The sequence below is a fragment of the Mesitornis unicolor genome, unplaced genomic scaffold (assembly GCF_000695765.1).
Source record: "Mesitornis unicolor isolate BGI_N332 unplaced genomic scaffold, ASM69576v1 Scaffold9350, whole genome shotgun sequence".
NCBI classification, from domain to species: Eukaryota; Metazoa; Chordata; class Aves; order Mesitornithiformes; family Mesitornithidae; genus Mesitornis; species Mesitornis unicolor.
Genome location: NW_010156195.1, coordinates 1 through 18,784, shown reverse-complemented (window position 1 = coordinate 18,784; position 18,784 = coordinate 1). Strand labels below are relative to the sequence as shown.

Here is an 18,784-nt window from a genome sequence, read left to right as displayed (position 1 = left end):
TTTCATAAGGAAAAAACACACTTTCTCAAAAAAACTCCAACAAACAAACAAACAAACAAAAAATCCACAAACCAAAACCAAATAACAAAACAAAACCATCCAAATCCAACAACACCACCACCCAACTAAACAAAAATTCCACAAAGACAGTGTGGGCCTACTGTCTTGTCTTGGTAATAACACATTGCAAGGGACAAGGCACTTTCATCAGAAGGGCATTTACAGGAGTCACAGGTTTAAAAGAGAGAATTGTAGCTTTGGACACCAAGAGGAGAGAGGAGGGTAATCAATGCATATCACCAAAGATGCCCCTCACAGGCAGGTTTCTGCTTTGCCATCAGTCTCCAAAAGGTTCTTCACAATAGCTCTGTCCCCAGATAGGGAGGACACAGGTAATGTATAGGCTACATTAAAAAAAAAAAAAATAAAAAAGAAATGGCACTGGGTTACCATGGGACCACTGCTGCCACTGCCCTGGGCAAGCAGAAGCAAGAAGAGGATACTTCCACTGCTCCTTCCCTAAGGATAACTGGGCATAGCCAGCTGGGAAATGCCTCCAGGCTGCTGGACAAACATGGGAAGGAGGGTGCCTGCAGTAACACTAGTGGACTTCTAAGAGAAGCAAAAGACTTGCAGCAAAATGAAAAGCTATAGTCATGGTGGAAAAGTATTTGACAAACCTCAGGAGAGACAGCAGGCAGTTGGTGCAAACTAGAAAGACTGAAAGTTTGCTCATACTAGAAAGAATGACACCTGCATGAAAAGAGGGCAGAAGGAGCTTCACTTTTCAATGTTTTTTACATTTAAACTGGCAGATTCTGTTCCATTACAAACTATTATTCCTCTACTTTATTATTTTGTGTTCTAATAGCATCTATATTTCACAGGCTGTAAGGCTGCTGATGTAGCCATTTAAAAGAAAATGTGGGACAGTTTCACCTCAAAGCCCTGGTCAACTCAACCTCTGCATTTAAAGGTGGATGTATATACATAAAGGTGGATGGATATAGCCTTAGTATTTAAATTCTCTGCAAGTAGCCCATCAACATACTCTCAATTTTCTCGTTCTTGTACTGATGTGCTATACATCCACAATCCCATGTCAGCATACCAAAAATATCAACTTGTGCATCCTTATATGTCAACACTTATATCCTTATCCATTCCCAAAACCCACATACACACAGAAAAAAATATGAAATAGCACAGAGGAGCCTACCATAAGCAAGAGATCTTTGAGGAGCCAGTGTCCATAAGATTTAATAAAAAAAGAACAAAGTCATCCACAATATGTTCATTTCTAAGCAAGGTCAACAGAGAAGTGCACCTTGTTTTGCTCATTTATACGGATGGGAACAAGTACCCTGAGCCAGCATAGACACCTGCTTTTGAACTCTGTGAACCCAGACACCACCTAAGCTACTACCAGTGTGACACTTCACAGAGAAGTGTTTTGATTACTTTGGAAAGCACTTTTAAATCTGAGAGAAATTGTTGATCTCCAGTTATCTGTCAATATCATGAATGTATTTTTAATGGAAAATGCAGCTTTACACATCCTAAGGATGGAATATGGCCATTCTAGGCTTGTTCATTCTTAGGTAGTTGTCTCTACAAACTGAGTGACAGTTCAGATTTAGATATACTGCAATAATTGAAAATGATTACTATGTTTTGCACATCCACATCTAAGTCTAAGCTGCAACAGACCTGCCTTGCCACAAGACAGTGACTTTAAACCATCTTACTCATCCCTTTGCTTGCCACAGAAAGTCACAAGAATTGTAAAACATCATCCTGGAGAATAAATCATCTGAGCAAGGGAGGAAAAAAGCTGTAAGAGCATAATGCACAGAAGATATCCTGCAAACCCGACACTGCTTTTTGGTCTACACTCTGCCCTAGAGCCCACAGAATTCTTCTAGGTAACATCAACTGTGAGAGGATCAACAAATAAAAAATACTGGTATTACCAGATGCCAATAAATTTAGAGCAGAAAACCTATCTATAAATGACGTAAAAACCACTATCAAATCTACTTCTGGAGAATAACCTCCTCAGCCATCCAGACTTCACAGCAACCATGCCAGCATTGCTCCTGGCAATGCAGTGAAACAGTTCATAGTTCAATCTATTTTGAAGAAAAATGTATTTGGTCTATACGCAATCAAAGGCTCAGGTGTAATTTCCCACTAAACCCTCCACGGTCAGTGATACTGTTTTCTCATTTGAGACATTGTTCCAAGTATACAAGACTTCTTTAAGATTACCAATATCTTGCCAATCTCCAAAGGGATCAGTGAAGCCAAACAAACCTAACTTCTCAAATTACCTTCCACTTTGTGCCTAGGAAATTACTACTCGAAGTTTGTAACTAAGGGATACTGGGAAACAAGCTCTGCAAGCCTCCTACAAAAGGCAACGAAAACATATTCCACATCACCCACTTTCCCTCTACTCCCTTTTTCAAGACAAGTAGGGAACCTTATAAAATATTGATATTCAAAACCAATGAAACAAGTCAAATGGCAGGAATGAGAAAGAGAATAGATGTGCATAGTACGAGAAAGACAAACAGTACCACATCAGTTGACTGTAACTCTTCAGTATAAAAGAATAAATTACTTCTCAAATCCGTACCTTTTTCCATTAAGTGCATCATAAAACAAATTGAAGCTTTTCACTGATATAAAAACACGGTAGGCAAATAAATGTTATAAATTGAAATAAAAGCCCATTAAGAATACTGTTTTTTAATAAGATTAAGAAAAGCTCCACAATCCCTTATACTTCCCAATTCAAAACACAACTTTCATTAGTCCTCCTGAGAAAAAAAAACCAACATTCATATCAAGAATGGTTTATATTTGTCAAAGTGATACTCACTGCTGAAGCTACCTGGCTGTTATAGGACACACTGCGCGCTACATCGCAGTTTTTTAAATCGTTACGAATTCAAGGGGCAATCTGAACTGAGTGTCACATAAGCTTTGTTAGATGGCAGCGCCTGTCTGGTTTTTTATTCTCACAGCAAGACCCTTTAACCCTTAATAAAGCAACAGGGGGCTTTTTGCCTCCACAAAACAGACCTAGAAAATCAGATGATTTACCACAGTCCCAAAAGATTAGCTTTTACAGCAAACACCCAATTTCTTCAATATCCAAATATACAACTTTATTCCTTCTCTATCCCTCATGCCTGAGCCAATGTACTGGCCTACATTTATGGTTTACCAATTGTTCACTATTCAGCAAAAGGGAATAATATAAAATACCTACTCACAGTTCTTACGGCCATCAGTCAAAACTGATCTCTTGTTTTCAAAGCCCTTCAGGCACTTTAGAAGTTGCACAAATCCTTCACACAGTAACTTTTAAGTTCATTCCAGCAGAATCCAACCAAAAAATAAATGGCGATAATGACTCTCAACTATTTAAGTGACAATTTTCTTTAATTCTCCTATAAAATAGAGGGGACCAAACACTACAAGGATTTCATTCCAGACAGAAAAGACAAGTAAAACATAAAAAGAGAAAGCACTCCAAAAAGAGGAAGCACGCCAAAATTAAACAAAACAAAACAAAGAGGAAGACCAGACACCTTCAGCCGAGATACAATTTACTAAAGGGAAGGTGGTTTTGAGACAGAAGTCAGCACTTTATTAGATTGGGAACTTCAAGTCTGATGCCTCCAGTACCAGTGAGTCTCACTTGTTGTTTATGCAAGATTTCACATCAATTTGACACTAAAGCTGGCCCCTCAAGGTGTTAGCAATAGAAGATATGTAGGATGTAGAAAAAAAAAAAAATCATTCTTGGCATTACAAGACAGGCTTCCAAACAGAACGCTTAGCTCATCCTCAAAGTTTTTCATAGGGTATCTCATACCCATGCTGAATGAAAATAACAAGACTAAAGAATTTACAGTTGTCTTTGAATAGTCCAAGCAAAATGAGCCAAACCAATGCGCCTTATCCATGCAAGACTGAATCTCAATTAAAAACTCATATCCAGACATACTGATGTGTAACCCCACTGGTAAGTGCCCACACGGATTGTGACTATATTCAGAGCTTTATTACAAATTTTCAGGATTTGTGGAAAAATACGTACTGTGTGAATTAAGCACAATAATTAGCAATCCTTCTCCCCTCAAATTGTTGTTTCCTCCCATTCAACATGGTTGCATGGAAAGACTGAAAGAAAATCACTGAATTGAACAAGTCCATCATAATCAATATAATTTGTTTTCATAATTTGAAGAAGAGAAAACAAATCTATTCCGCAAGTCAGAAAGAAAGAGACTTGGTCTTCAAAAGAGCTACTTAGTAGATTTAACCTCATGGGAAGATTTTTTTAAAAATAAATAGCTGTGGTAATTGTTAATTGCTAAGCCACATCTTTCAGAAGAAATACACTACCCAAAACTTTGAGTAGAACAAAACAATTTTGTAGCTCTGTTTATCTACATGGATGCAGAATTTGAGATCCTTCAGCAGAAAGCTTACCTTTGAAATAGGAGTAACTTCACGCATTTCGAGATGCAGACTGCACACTTACTCAGAACAGCCAGCAGAAACCACAAGGATTAGCTGAGAAATGAACAGTTATTCTGTCACTATGCCTGCATTTCAATTCCCTAATCTTAATCCACAGGCATTCAGGAACATTAGTTAAAATGCACTTACATAAATAGCTTGATGTTTTATGTCTTTCTTTACAAAAGAATTACCTGAGATTATGGCAGTTCTTTTCTCATATTCCAACTCTAAAAAGTAACATCGGATGGCAACCAACATTATTTGTAATGCAAAATTAGGTAAACCTATTTTCTTATGAAAAAAACGCATAGCCTATCTCCTTCAACATCAATATTCACTTTTGTTTTAAAAGGATAATCAAAACAAGCTTTCCTCCATTAAGGAAGAAATACCTTTACAAGGAACAAAAAGCCAGTATCAATCATGTTCTAAAAATACGGCAAAGGTTAACATACTGCGGAGAAGCGTTCACTCCACAAGTGCCAAATTTTTAATAACAAAAACCCCCATTTATTACAACAGAATACTGCAAACAACCAGTTTCAGTCATCAAAGAACAAAATTTTACAAAACTGCAAACATTGTAATTTCTGACTGTGGAGCGAAGAGTATTCCAGGTTTACAAACACGACATCTTTTTGTTTATGCACACTTAAAAGTGATTTCCAGCCTGCTTTATTTTCCAGCAAATACAGTACATTTATCCAAACAAAAGCATGTACATTCAATATAGAACATTTTGAGCAACAGCTACAGTCCAGTTCCCATTCACAGTATTTTTAGTGCAATGCACTAACAGGGCCAAATATTTCTCTATCCATAAAAAGTATTTTTACTCCTGATCTTGTGATCAACATTTTTAGATATATTTTATACAAAAAGTATATATGAACACGAGGCACCTCCCTAAGTAAGGGAGTGAACCTATATAAAAAACATGGTATTTCTTCCGATGTACAATACCTTTCAAATTGTAGCAATTTGACACAAATCACTAAACAAAATATTTTCTAAAAAGTAAAAAAGAAAAACCAAAACGAAACAGGAAAAAAAAACACCCAAACCACTGACGCATGAATCCTGCCAAGAATTTCATAATGGTAGGCATGCGGCTGCTTTACTACAATCTTGATTAAAATGTTAAAAAAGGGATCTAAAACGTTTTCCAAGTGATACAAAGTCAAGTGCTACCTATAGTGGTCATACATGATCTCGAGAGAAAAAAATATTTTGAGTTTCTCCCATACTATCCTCCCTTTTTATTAATATTTAATGAAATAAGCTAACATTATAAGTGGTTGTGCACAGATTGTCTGTCTATAATACATCAGCAAATATTCACTACCTTCATATTAACATTAGTGTGTTGATTTTTCAAAAAATAAAACTGAAAAAATAAACTGCAACTATCATTAAAGTGCTTGTGTATAATTTTTTTTAAAAATTAAAGAATAGAGGAATGTGGATGTTCTTGTAAACTTCCTAAATGTTTACAAAGTTGTCCTATGCATCACATACAGAAACAAAATAGAGATCTTTGAAGCAACTTCAGTATGGTGAAATTCAGAATGTCCCAGAACGGGGAAATTAGTCAATATGAACAAACTGATGTTATGGCAAATACTAAAAATTAGTACAGTTCAGCCAATATACACTACATTGTTTGCTCTTATACATTCACTTGTAATAAATTTAAAACAGTATATAACACATTTGCCAAAGCAGGATATCACAAAGAAGTCAGAGCTGTTCATCAGTTAGCACTACAAGGGAGGACCAGTATGCACAATGAGCTCTCCAATTCCCTAAATGAGGAACAAAAGTCTTCTTCCAAAGCTGCTGTCCATTAACTTGCCTCTGTACTTGTTTTAATTTCAGGAAGTTTGTTCTATACTCTACCAAACCTCAACTGCATACAGATAGCTGCTAATTTAGAAGCACATGTGGATTTCAACTACTTCAGTGTTCTAGAAAAAGGCACTATTCTACGAGCAGTCAGAATGGTCATTAATTTAGTAAGAAAACAGTAGTTTATGAAAATATTTCCTCCTCATAGTACCATTATCAACAGATTAGCAGTTCCAACAACAAAATAGTCTTTTTCATTCAAATGAACTTCAAACTTTCTGAACATCTCTACCTGAGGAGAAATGGGAATAAATTAATACTTTGAGTTTACCCATACAATTCTGTTTTAACTGATGCAATATAAATAATTTATAAGGCTAAGTTTTTAATTCTTGATCAATATGCAGAAGTCATTTGTTCTCTTAAATTCAGTGTAATTCAGGGTCCAGCTCAGTTTGTTTTTGAAGTTTCATCCCACTTAGCCAGGATTTGTTACAAAGTCACAAAAGCACCAGATTACAATTGAACATAGCTGGGTGGCAATTCACCACCAGAAATCGCCAGATTTCTGTATGTATTTAGGCTTAAAACAAAAATTCTTCAAGAGACTCAAACACTTTAAAAGATAAATGACTTGAAGTCTCCAAACCTGTGCTTATATAAATAAGCATTAAAAGAATAAAATCCTAAATTTGATGCTTTTAAAGGTGTTTGTAGGCACCTAATTCATACTGATTTTAAATCAAAGCAATTAAACATCCAAATTACAATCAAAAAAACTGTCCTACGCCCTTTTGTTGACATGGCAATGATAATACACATTAAAATAAAAAAAAGCATGCATGATAATTTCAGTAAATTCATAAAGATTTTTTCTGTCAACAGCTTTTACCGTAGCACCTTTAGTACTTCTTCAACTGGGTCACAGAGAAGTTAATGAAGAGGTTAAGTTATTCAAACCATACAAAAGTATTGTTAATTTTTAAAAATTACTAATTTAGAAATGTACGTATATTAGCTTGATTACAACAGATGCCTTAAGACAATTTAAAGAATTGACTCGGTACAGTTTAATCTATAGTCTATTCCAACTTCCTACAATGACAAATTTAGAAATTAATTCATTTCCAAAATACCAAAAACAAAATTTAATAAACAAACCTGACATCTACCTTAATATTTTAAGCCACTACACCATAAAATCTATAAAAAAGCATGTTTTCGGCAATAAATCAACAACAGTAGGTGAAAGGCAGTGGGTTTGTTTTGTTTCTTAAAAATAAAGAGACAAAACACTTTTTGTTTCCTCACCAGACAACAGCTTTAGATCTTGTACTTCTGCCTTTGGTTTTATTTTCTTCAGGTGAATGAGATACATTTGCTTTGTGGGTTTTCTTATGATGTTCTAGAAAAGCTTTTCTGGCAAATGCTTTCCCACATTTATTGCATCGATGCAGAGAAAAGTTTTTTGTTACTTTTACTTCTATGCCAACATCAGCTCCTTCATATTTTTTATTGGGAGAATTAGAGGTGACATCCTGTTTTGAAACAATCTGTTTTGTTTCTTCCCTCTGAGGGCCTCTTTTTGTCACCTTATTTAGAACAAGATCAATTGGCTTTTTTATTGCTCTAATTTCTAAACTTGCAGTTATTTTCCCAAGGTAGCGCGGTGACTTTTTATGAACTACAGTTATGTGCCTTATCACATCACGTTTGCGGCGCGTTTCGTAAGAGCAGAGCGGACACCTGTAGTATTTAACGTAAATGTTATTTCCATCTGTGTGCAATTCAATATGTTTTGTCAAGTTCTGTTTAGAAGTAAATTGGCGTTTACAAAGTTTACAGTAAAGCTGCTTGAAGTCAAAGCCAGCTGAAAGTTTTGGCTTTCTGGTTTTTTGCTGGCCACCTGCAGCAGATGCATTGGTTGATTTAGAAGCTGATTTAGTGGTTGATTTAGAGGTTGATTTAGTAGCTGATTTAGAAGTTGATTTAGGGTTTTCAGTGTCCTGTTTAACTTTATTTTTCTGTGCTGACGGTGTGCTTTTTTTCTCATTTGAATGATTTGTTCCCTTTAATTCATTCTGTGGAGAAAGGGCAATGGAAGGGGGTGAAGGTTCTACAGAATCTGCTGGTTCAACTTTTACTTTTATTTCTGTGCCATTGGCAGTATTGTTGGGTCCTTTCTCTCTTTTAGAGTTCTTTCCAGAAAGAGTTATCTTGTGAACAATTTGCATGTGCCTTTTCAGCATTATTTGCGAACTATATTTTCTCTTGCACAGAAGGCATTTGCATGCAGTTAAATTGTATTCAGCCTTTGAAGACGACTTTTGTTTTCGGGTCTTAAAAGATTTTTTAGCAGAAACTGTATCCAAGAACAAAGGTTGCCCAGGCTTTGTAGCTATATCAGGAGTAATGGAATCCCTTCTTAATCCTCTATGAACTTCATCAAAATGCCTCCTTACGTTGGCTTTTGTAGCAAATGATTTATAACATACAGGACAACTTCTACCTAATGCTACAAGAACATTCTTATTTCGTCCTTTCACAGAGCACTGATTTGGCTTCTTTTTTGTTTCTATGTACTTCTTTAGCTCTTCCATCTTTTTTTTGTGCACTTTTCGAATGTGCCGGCGTACACTGCGTCTGGAATGAAATTCTTTCCTACAAAGGCAACATATCAACTGGTGGCCAAAATCAGAATTATCCAGAGAGTCCAACTCAGGATTTACTGCTGGAGGCTGTTCTTCAGGAGTAGGTATCACCTTGTTTGTAACGGGATCAGCAGGAGGTAATTCTACAGCCTCCCCAGCTGTGACTGGGGCTGGAGCTGAAACAGTCTTGGGTTGCTCAGTGCTGGGCTCCTGTATCTGTACTGGAGCTTGATCAGGGGTACTACCGCTTTCTGTGTTCTCGTCTGGGCTATCAGTCCTTGATACATATTGAAATACAGCATTCTGATTAGTTTCTATAGGTTCCAATTTAATTATATATTCTTGTTTATCTACTCTTGGATAGATAGCTTCCAGGAGGTCATTTATGGCTTGACTCTGTTTATCATTTACATCTGGGAGGTCTGTGAAAAGAGGCAAAGGTATTTTTATTATTTGGTGATTTCAAACTACTTAAATATCAAAGTATCTTTTAACCACTGTATCAATTCAGTCATCTAATTTGTATAAATCCTGGTTTTGTACTATTTTTCTGACAATTTATACTTAGAGACTGAGTGATCATTTTTATCACATCACTACAAGCAACTTTTTAATTAAAAGCCAATATTGGAAGTACACCTTTCTAGTGTGCTAATATGAAAGCCACCAAACCTAAAAATTAGTTTGCCTGGAATTAAATTGTTCTTTAAAAATCTGTATCAATTGCAAAATAAAAAAAAATAGCATATGACTGAGCTCGTTCTGCAGGTGTGTAACTAAACCTGAAGTATCATTATAAACTGATTTTCCTACTGCTGAAATGGGCATTCTCAATAAGGGAACCTAATTATGGAAATAAGATCTTCTCTGAATTCTGAACAGTCCTTAAGAAAGAATGAAGTGTCTGTGTAACCTGAGCACTGCATGAAGAGATAAGTAGGTAAGAAAGAACTTAACTTCTGGGGCAGGGAAAGCTTTTCGTAATACCAAAGCTAATAGGCTCATAGATAGAGTAAAATAGTAAATATTAAGGACAGAAAAATCCTGTATTATTCAGAGGAAAAAAATGTACTAATTTCTCAAAACAATAAAAGCTGAGCCAAATAAGTTATTTTAAGAATAACTTCACTGAGGTTCACCAAAGGTTCATCCTATGTTCTGCCCTGATAACATGTTGGAGCAGACTTAAAAAATAAGAAAGATGAATATAGGGATTCTCCTTGTTTGTCTGATGCCAGTAAACTTTCCAAGTTGAAGTTTGCCTTTAAAGTACTGTTTCAATACGCCTAGATTCCAAAAAGATTATTCAAATGCTTTTAAAGCATTTACATTCTTGGCTACCATAATGGTAAGTGGTGGGTTTTTTTGTTTGTTTTACCAGAAATGCTCATAATTTTACTGTCTGGCAATTTTGCTGGATATCCCAGAGTGTTTGTATTATGATAAAAAAATAAAAACAAATGATTGCTCCCATTTACCTACATGCCATTTGTGATTTTACAGGCCTAGTTAGTATCATGCTTTTCAACATCAAATTGGTTCAGTGATCTAGTTTCTATCACAATACGCTAGGCACCTGCACTGGCATAACTAAAAGCTAAGAGGTGAGGCACCGAGATGATACAGTTCAAATTTATCCACAATAATCTGAAGATGTGATTCCTGGTAACAGCTAATTAAAAACCCACACTTAGATTTGTTCCTTCCACACTGCCAGCAATACATGAAAAGAGTGTCAGTACAAGAAATGTGCTGTTTTGGTGCTCAGAACCCATCTTTTAACACTGAATTTTTAACACCTTTCGCAGTCAGTTTCAAATCTATATAATTTTTATCAAGGGTAAAAGCTCCTTCCTATTTTATAGCACCTTTTCAGACCATTTAATGAATACACTAACAGAATACATCTCAAAAAACTTGTCAGGGAATAGTCTTTGGAATTTTTCACTATAGAGATCCTGAACTGTTATTCTTACCTCTTTGCTCTGTACCTTTTAATTTTCTTTTGAGAAAAACAAAAGAAAACAAAAAAATATCGTCCCACTTTATTCAGTAATCATCATACTCAATTTTACATAAAGCATAGTATTTATATAATTTTATTCAGAGCATATCGCAGTATTCTTTTCATCTGCACCCCTCCTAGAGCAGTGAAATATAAAAGCTAATCAGCAAATTAAATGAAGACTAGAATGTCAGGAGCTGGACAGGAAGTTCCTACTCAGGGTATTCTTACTTTGCTTAGAAACTTCTGCATCTAAGTCAGATGCACTTCTAACCTTGCTTTGAAAACACAGCTCATGTCTTTTCACAGAGCTCTGTGACTCCCTGCAATTGGCCAAGCACACTCATTTAAGGAAGGTGACAGTACTAATCTTGTTACCTTCTCCTTCACAACACTAGCTCACAAAATGTGCAGAAAGAATCGCCTATGTAAATCTTTGTTGGTTCCTAATTTTTGAAATATTGAGGCAGGAAGGCACTAATCAGGAAAGAAAAATCCTCATTGCACTCCTGTTAATCTAGTCAAAAGATCAAGATAATTAGAAAGCTTTACAATATGTTTTTGAATGCTGGCACATTTCCAAATTATTCAGCTTTACTAAATTCAACAAAGTAATTACTGGAATGAGACTTTAATAATTTATTTTTTCCATAAGAATACACTACTTTATTTTTTCCTCATCATTTCAGTTGGTTTCTTTTAATTATGAAGTTTAATTTCTATGATAAAGGCAGTAGGCTAGGCATGATCACACTGAATATCTTAAAGCAGCATACAGTCAGGTGAGGTGAGGCAGTAGGAAAGAGTATTACTGAAGCACAGTTCCCTAAAGAAAAGGGTGAACTTTTAGTCTGTGTTTCATGAGTAAGACTGAAGGACTGTGTCCATGACACTGAGCACTTCCCAAGTACAGGAGAAAATTATGGATGTTGATCCAAGCCACTTTACAGGATCCAGCTGAAGTCCATCAGAGCTACGCTGATCTAAAACCAAAAAGTCTCATTAGATCCACACTTTTCTATGAGATTCATTTCCCAGTTCTTTGGCATACACTTTTTGGTATCTCTCACAGTAAATGGGGAAAGACAGGAAAGAAAAAGAGGAAGTAGGTATAAAAAGCGTTAACAGCGATGCTGTTCATTAAAAGGTTGAATGCATTAGTTAGTTATCAAATTATGGCACTGACATGGGTCTCAGTTATTAATGCATATTAAGTCAGTGCTGTAGTTTTTTTACTACCATGAAAGTGACACATATACGTTACTATTGAATTGTGTTTCTAGTGTTTGTACAAATGGTACAGAAAGATAAGTGTCTCAGCTTCAGACAGCTTTATTAAATATTTCAATTAGCAAGACTTACTGTCATCCATCCGGAGACTTGGAGGGCAGTAAAACTTTTTATGAGTAATTAAATTTGGTAATCCTCTGAAGAGACTCCGGCACAATTTACACTCAAAAATGGTGTCCACATCTTTTAACAAGATATGTTTAAGTTGTTTCGTTCCTGAAATAAAAGAAACATTACACTTAAAGAAGGTTTTCTTTTCATCTTTTAATTCACATCTTTCCATGAAAGTGGAAACATTTTAAAACAACTATAACAGCATTTTTATCTTTTGTTAATGCTACTTCATTGCACTGTAAGTTCATGATACATACTCCAAGTTTCATTATGAAAACAACCCTAGTTCGGGGGGAAAAAAAAAGAAAGTCAAGGACTACGCACATTACAGGGAAAACGCAATGATTTATGGTAAAAACTAACAGCTAACATTAGGAATGAGTCCATACTACATGCAATACAATTGCCCAACAAGAAAGAATAAACACCTAGAGCATTTAAAGAGGCCTGCAGTATTCTTTTCTTTAAGCTTATCCAGCAGGGCTAAGAAAGCAAGATATATACAGCTATTTCACACAAAAATAGCACTTGGCAAGGCAAAAAACTACAAAGCATACAATTAAACAAAAAGAATAACTAACAGGTCCAGAAATGTTACTACATCTAGACATGTGACCCAAGATCAAGATGAAGATGCTTAGGCAAGGAAGTAGAACTGCAGACATTTTCAGTCTGCTGAAAGGAAAATACTTATCATTTAAGTTGGAAACTTTCATATTAAAACAAAGGCAGTGTGACAAAGCATGGAGGTTTTCCAGACTATTATACATTGTGTATTAAAAAAAAACCAAACAAAAAAAAACATGACAAAAACAAAACACCACAAAGATACAGTTTCATCTAGCATTGTTGATGTATTCCAGGTCCTGCTTCGCTTGAACAACTAAAGGATTTGGAGTTTACGTTACACTACAAACTCACTCCTTTATTTCTCATCTCACAAAAACTATGAACGTAACATGTACAATTAGCAATGCATTACCAAATGATTAATATTTAGCCCCTCCAAACTGGAAAAAAATGCTAGATAACTGAATTCAGTTTATTTCTCTATCTTGACTTTTTTCTTATAACGGAATAAAGCAAAGTTAAGCAAAATTAGTCCAAAAGGAAAAAAATAATGAAATTGGATTAAGAATAAATAGTATCAGACAACTTTGAAACAGCATCAAGACATTCTTCAAGCTGAAGTAGAAGTTCAAGTTTTCTGTCATCAAAGACATTTCTCTTAAGAATTCCTTTTAAAGATCAAACCCAGAGTCACACTGCAGAGCTATTTCCTAAACCAAACTCTTTCAAATACCAATAATTTCATAACAACTAATAGTTCATACGAATGGGCCTTACCAAGACAACTTTTTATTTCTTGGTGTAAGAGTAGTGCTACAAAATCTTTTACAACTGAGTTTTAGCAAAGCACGGTGTCTTCAACAGTTGTTTGAAAATCGGCCCCAAGCATGACTACTTGAGGCCACCTTCCAGTTTGTGTCTCCTCCTGTGCCTTTCCCAGGCCACAACCCTAGCCTCTTGTCTTTTCCTCTCACTGCTCTTTCAACAGACCTTACTGCTCTCTACAACTGTCTTAAAGGAGATTGTAGTGAGGTGGGTGTTGGTCTCTCCTCCCAAGTAACAAGTGACAGGACAAAAGGAAACAGTCTCCCATTGCACCAGTGGAGGTTTAGATCAAATAGGAAAAATTTCTTCACCAAAAGGGTTGTCAAACATTGGAACAGGCTGCCCAGGGAAGTGGCTGAGTCACCATCCTTGAAGATATTTAAAAGACATGTAGATGTGGTGCTTACGGACATGGCCTCCAATTCAGTGATAGCACACAATAAACCAAAATTTGGCCGTGTAGTTGATGCACTTCCTAGCCACAAATCCCTCTCCCAAAGTCATCTAATTCTCCACTATTTCCCAATCAAGACATACAAAAGTCCTTCATTCTCCCTCTCATTACACTGATAGTTCAGTCTTTTTCCATTCAGGACTGAAATGGTTTTGTCTAATCCAAATTATTGGACTTAAGAATTACAAGATGAGATTAAAGGATTTATGACATACTGGAGGTCAGACTAGATGACACGGTAGTCAGTCTGGCTTCAAACTATCCTTATGCAACTATGAACCTTTTCACTCATGCGAGTGAAAAAATAATTGGTCCTTTTGAATTAAATTGTAGGCCTTTAGGGACTCTGGGATACGGCAAATAAATTTAAAACATGCACTGGTTTTGTGGACACAGCAGGCAGAGAAAGAAATAATCATCTTCTCATTCTTCACCAACTGCAAATTGTGGCAATGAGCTGTCAGTCTTCTGCCAGCACATGCTGCCTCCAGTTTACTGAAGCCTTCTCTATTTTGTAGTTACATCTAACTGGGGCGTGTGATAACTTATCAAATTCTGTTAATATTTGTAAATGCTGACGCTAGAATAACATCCCTGTCACAAGAAATCAGTACAGAACATGGTTATTACAAATACTTCTCTGGCAGAAATACCAAAGTTTAGGCCTTTAGAAAAAACATTTAGATTCAAATTCATCTGTTATTCTTAATGCTTTGGAGAACAGGAGCTTCTCCTAAAACTGCTTAAATAGTTATGGACAATACTCTGGCTTTAATCTCTATTTCCTTACCACAAAAATCAAAATAGTTGAAATGTTGCTTGTTCAAAACTAACCACCCTAGTCTAAGTCCTTTTGCCTTCTGTCCAACTTCCCTGGTGCAGGAAAGGTACTTGAGGGTGCTTGACTGGAGATGGCAAGGTAAACTATCAGTTTAACACCTGTCAGTGAGGACAATCTGGAAGTAGCCAAGAGACAGGGCACTTGCAACTAGTTCCTGCTGTTAACAGTAGAGATTTCATTTACCTGCTTTACCTGCTTCAACTGAAAGCAGCCTGCAACATCTGAGGCCTCAGGCAATTTCACACAAACTAAAAAAGTTACTAACAACAACCCTCACATTCAGTTTTCCTTCTTTCCTTCCTTTCTGTTGAAATGCTAGTGGAGAGCTTAAATACTGTGCTCTTTCACAAGACTCAGTCCCAACATGCATCTCGTTACACAGCAGCAATGATTTATACATGAAATATTTCATATATATAATAGCTTAATGTGGAAAAATCTAGAAACATATAGATAGTAGCATGAAAGACATCACTTTAATTTTCATAATAACTGCTGTGTTATTGCACCAAGGGTTGTGAAAATAAAACATTTGGTTTGCCACATCAGAAGCATAGAAACAGCTAGAAAACATTAAAGGTTTCAATCATCTCTGGCATGCTCACCCAAATGCTCAGTTGTTATTCTTAGGTTCACTGCTACATATTGTGACTACGCAACACAATCAAGGAACGCCTTAAAAGTGACATCATAAAGCAATTCTAAAAAGTTCAAGGTAAACACTACATTTTCTCTTCATCTCAGGAGTTTTAGGACAAACTCAGTAACAGCAGGAGAGAAGACCCAAAGCAGAACAACACACTAAGTTAAGGTTTTTGAAAGCTGGACTTGATCATCTTAGAGGTCTCTTCCAACCTTAATGATTCTGTGACAGATAACTACACAGTAGGAGCTGTATCATCACTACTTTACATGAAAACGCTTATTATTAAAAGGAACAGCACCTAATTCCAAAAACCTACAAATAGTTCACAAATATGCAGAAAGATAGATGTTGGATATTTTAATATACTAAATATAAATAACTCTTATAACAAGGTAATAAACTTATTAAGAGTCAAGCATAGTTTCATACCTGATCGAAAACACTCAATGATTTGTTGAATACCGGATTTTGACGTTTGCAGAGGCTGCTGTAATAATGGAGGATCACCAGGTTCCAAGAGATGTACTGAAATATATAAAAGTATAATAAGCCATTAGAGAACACTCAGGTGATTTTTATTAAGTTATGGATTTTCTGTGCATACAGTAAACTAGCAAAATAGAACAGCCAGTACTACAGTAGAAGTTGCCCTACTCAAAAATTTTCACATACATTAAGAAACAGTCAATAATGAATTTTCAAGCCATGATACCCACTGACAGTTTGCTGTCATTTTGGCTATTTAAAGAAAGCGTATTCAGAGCTACATGTATCAAACATGAAAACATATAAATATATAAAACCAAATTAACTCACTAGAAATTCCTGTCAATTAAAGCAATCTATGTGACTTGCATCGTTCAAACTGAAACGGATGCACAAAAAAACATTGCCAAATACTGTACTTCACAGTGTACTGTTATTACAATGTTGTTAATACACACCTACGCACTGAATCCAAGCCTCAAGTAGCAATTATCAGAAAAAAGCACATGCATAACTATGTAGTATATACCAAAAATAGCTATTATAACATTTTTAACCAATAAAATCACATTCAAGAAATGTTTCTAGTTCAAGAACATTGCTGAAGTAATATCTTATTTCTGAAGTTTCATTCCATGTCACAATCACTGTAAAATCTATTGAAACCAAAACATTTATTGATCAGGATGATTATTAGTTATTCCAATATGCAGTATTTATGCATATGAAAATTAGTATCTTTCCACTGCTGTATATGCATACAGCAATTAAGCTTTACCCAGAGGAAAAGCCAAATTCAAATGAATAAGAGCACTTATTCAAGCACGTGTTTGCAAAATCATTACTTAGGTCTTCTTGTTAGTTTCTTATTGAAAAAATAATTAGCTTTGTAGTTGTTAATAAATTGGCTCCTACCTTATTCATTTGGTTTGATTTTTAACCCCACTGTAAGGTTTCCATTTCTAAGTGAAGTATTGAACATCTCCAAGAAATTTATTTTTGACAAAGAGCAGTAGAGACATAGAGTAAAACTATTTCAAGATATTAAGTGCAAATGCATTAAACACATTTTGACAAGAAAGTTATTCTAAAAGATGTAAGGTTACAAGTAAATTCAAGCTGAAAAGAACATTAGAAAGAAAAGCAGTCTAAGAAAAGAATGATAGAATGAACACTCCACTCAACTATGCTGGCCCCATAATATTCTATTATATATACGAACACACAACAACCATTACAAATCAGCTAATCGTTTGGGGATCTCTAACACAATGACATATTGTATACGACTAGCCTATTCCCTGTTCTTCAAAACAGTATATTTTGGTTTGCATACTGCCTCTAATATGCATGTGCAACACCCACTGACATCAAGGAGTGACATATGTGAAGCAGACATAACACATCACTGTTATTTGTAAGACAAGAAAAGTATTTTAGTTTTTTTAAAGCATTAGAACAACTCAAAACCATTTCACCTTAAACATAAAGAAAATGTTTCTACTGAACGAACAATACCCACTCTCAAATTACATTTCATTAAAGGAGCATTATTAAAGTTGTCAAGCTTATGTTTTCAACTATTAATTCCCCAAACTGACACCTTTCTTTTCAAAACACAAGTGAAAGCAGCCAAATAAACTCTACAACAAGGCAACAAGGAAGGAAACAAATTTCCTTTTAGGCTACCAACTACAACAGTAGGCAAAACAACTGCAAACATCTAGCAAGTTGGCTGAACCTTCATATTTTCCATTGATGGCACCTTCCAGTGTACTGCTATGTGACTCATTTGGGCTTTTTTCTCCTCTGAGAATAAGATCTTCAAGTTCATCAGAGGCCACCAGAGAAGAAGTAAAGTAAAAACCTAAACACCGAATGTAAGAGATTACCAGAAACATCATTTTACAAAAAATTCAGAATATCACACTTTCTGGAAACAAAAAGACCTGTTGATTTACACAGCTTGTTGCCTTCCTCTGCTCACTGTACACAATGCCCATGTGAGGGCTTGGGGATTATTGCACATCCTGCAGGAAATGAGAAATTATCTTACTGGAATAATTTTAACGTGACAGTTCAAAGATATCAAAAAGACATTTCCAAACAAAATTGAGAAACTTTTTAATATCCAAAACTGTCATTAATGATGCACATTTACAACATCTTAACAGTTTCTGCAAGCTCTTAAGGAAGTGGATAAGTAAAACAACCAAAGCACCACACACCACTGTACCTGGCTCGCAGCATCCATGGTGATGGTGGTCAGTCTGACAACACTTGTCCCTTTGAGGCATTTTCCGTGCGCACGATCTACTTTCCTTCTACATCCAGCAGCTCGTTTCTGCTAAAATAAGCAAATTAAGTGGCTGCCCCGAAGAACAGCGCTAACCTCGCACACCCACATCCTCTAGCAGCACCGGCGGGGCAGGCCAGGAGGCAGCGGCACCCTCGGCGCAGGAGAAAGTTTCCATTGTTTCCGGCAGGTCCCACAACGCCCTCTGCAACGGCC

The 18,784-nt window shown here is 35.9% G+C and overlaps 1 protein-coding gene across 1 annotated transcript; it reads right to left on the bottom strand.

Moving 5' to 3' along the window:
• Window positions 1–7,697: 7,697 nt before the first annotated feature.
• ZNF800 (zinc finger protein 800) lies at window positions 7,698–18,619 on the bottom strand. The gene is made up of 4 exons (XM_010182493.1): window positions 18,509–18,619; window positions 16,216–16,311; window positions 12,409–12,552; window positions 7,698–9,463 (listed from the first exon to the last, which is right to left on the bottom strand). The coding sequence occupies exons 1-4, from the start codon at window positions 18,567–18,569 to the stop codon at window positions 7,698–7,700; spliced, it is 2,067 nt and encodes a 688-aa protein (XP_010180795.1). The 5' UTR covers window positions 18,570–18,619.
• Window positions 18,620–18,784: the final 165 nt, after the last annotated feature.

Excerpts from the sequence above, each read along its gene's own strand:
- ZNF800 (XM_010182493.1), bottom strand. The coding sequence starts at position 18,569 with ATGCCTCAAAGGGACAAGTGTTGTCAGACTGACCACCATCACCATGGA. Across the intron at positions 16,312-18,508 it reads CCATGGATGCTGCGAGCCAG|TACATCTCTTGGAACCTGGT; the intron begins GTACAGTGGTGT and ends TATATATTTCAG. Across the intron at positions 9,464-12,408 it reads AAGTCTCCGGATGGATGACA|ACCTCCCAGATGTAAATGAT; the intron begins GTAAGTCTTGCT and ends CTCTTTTCACAG.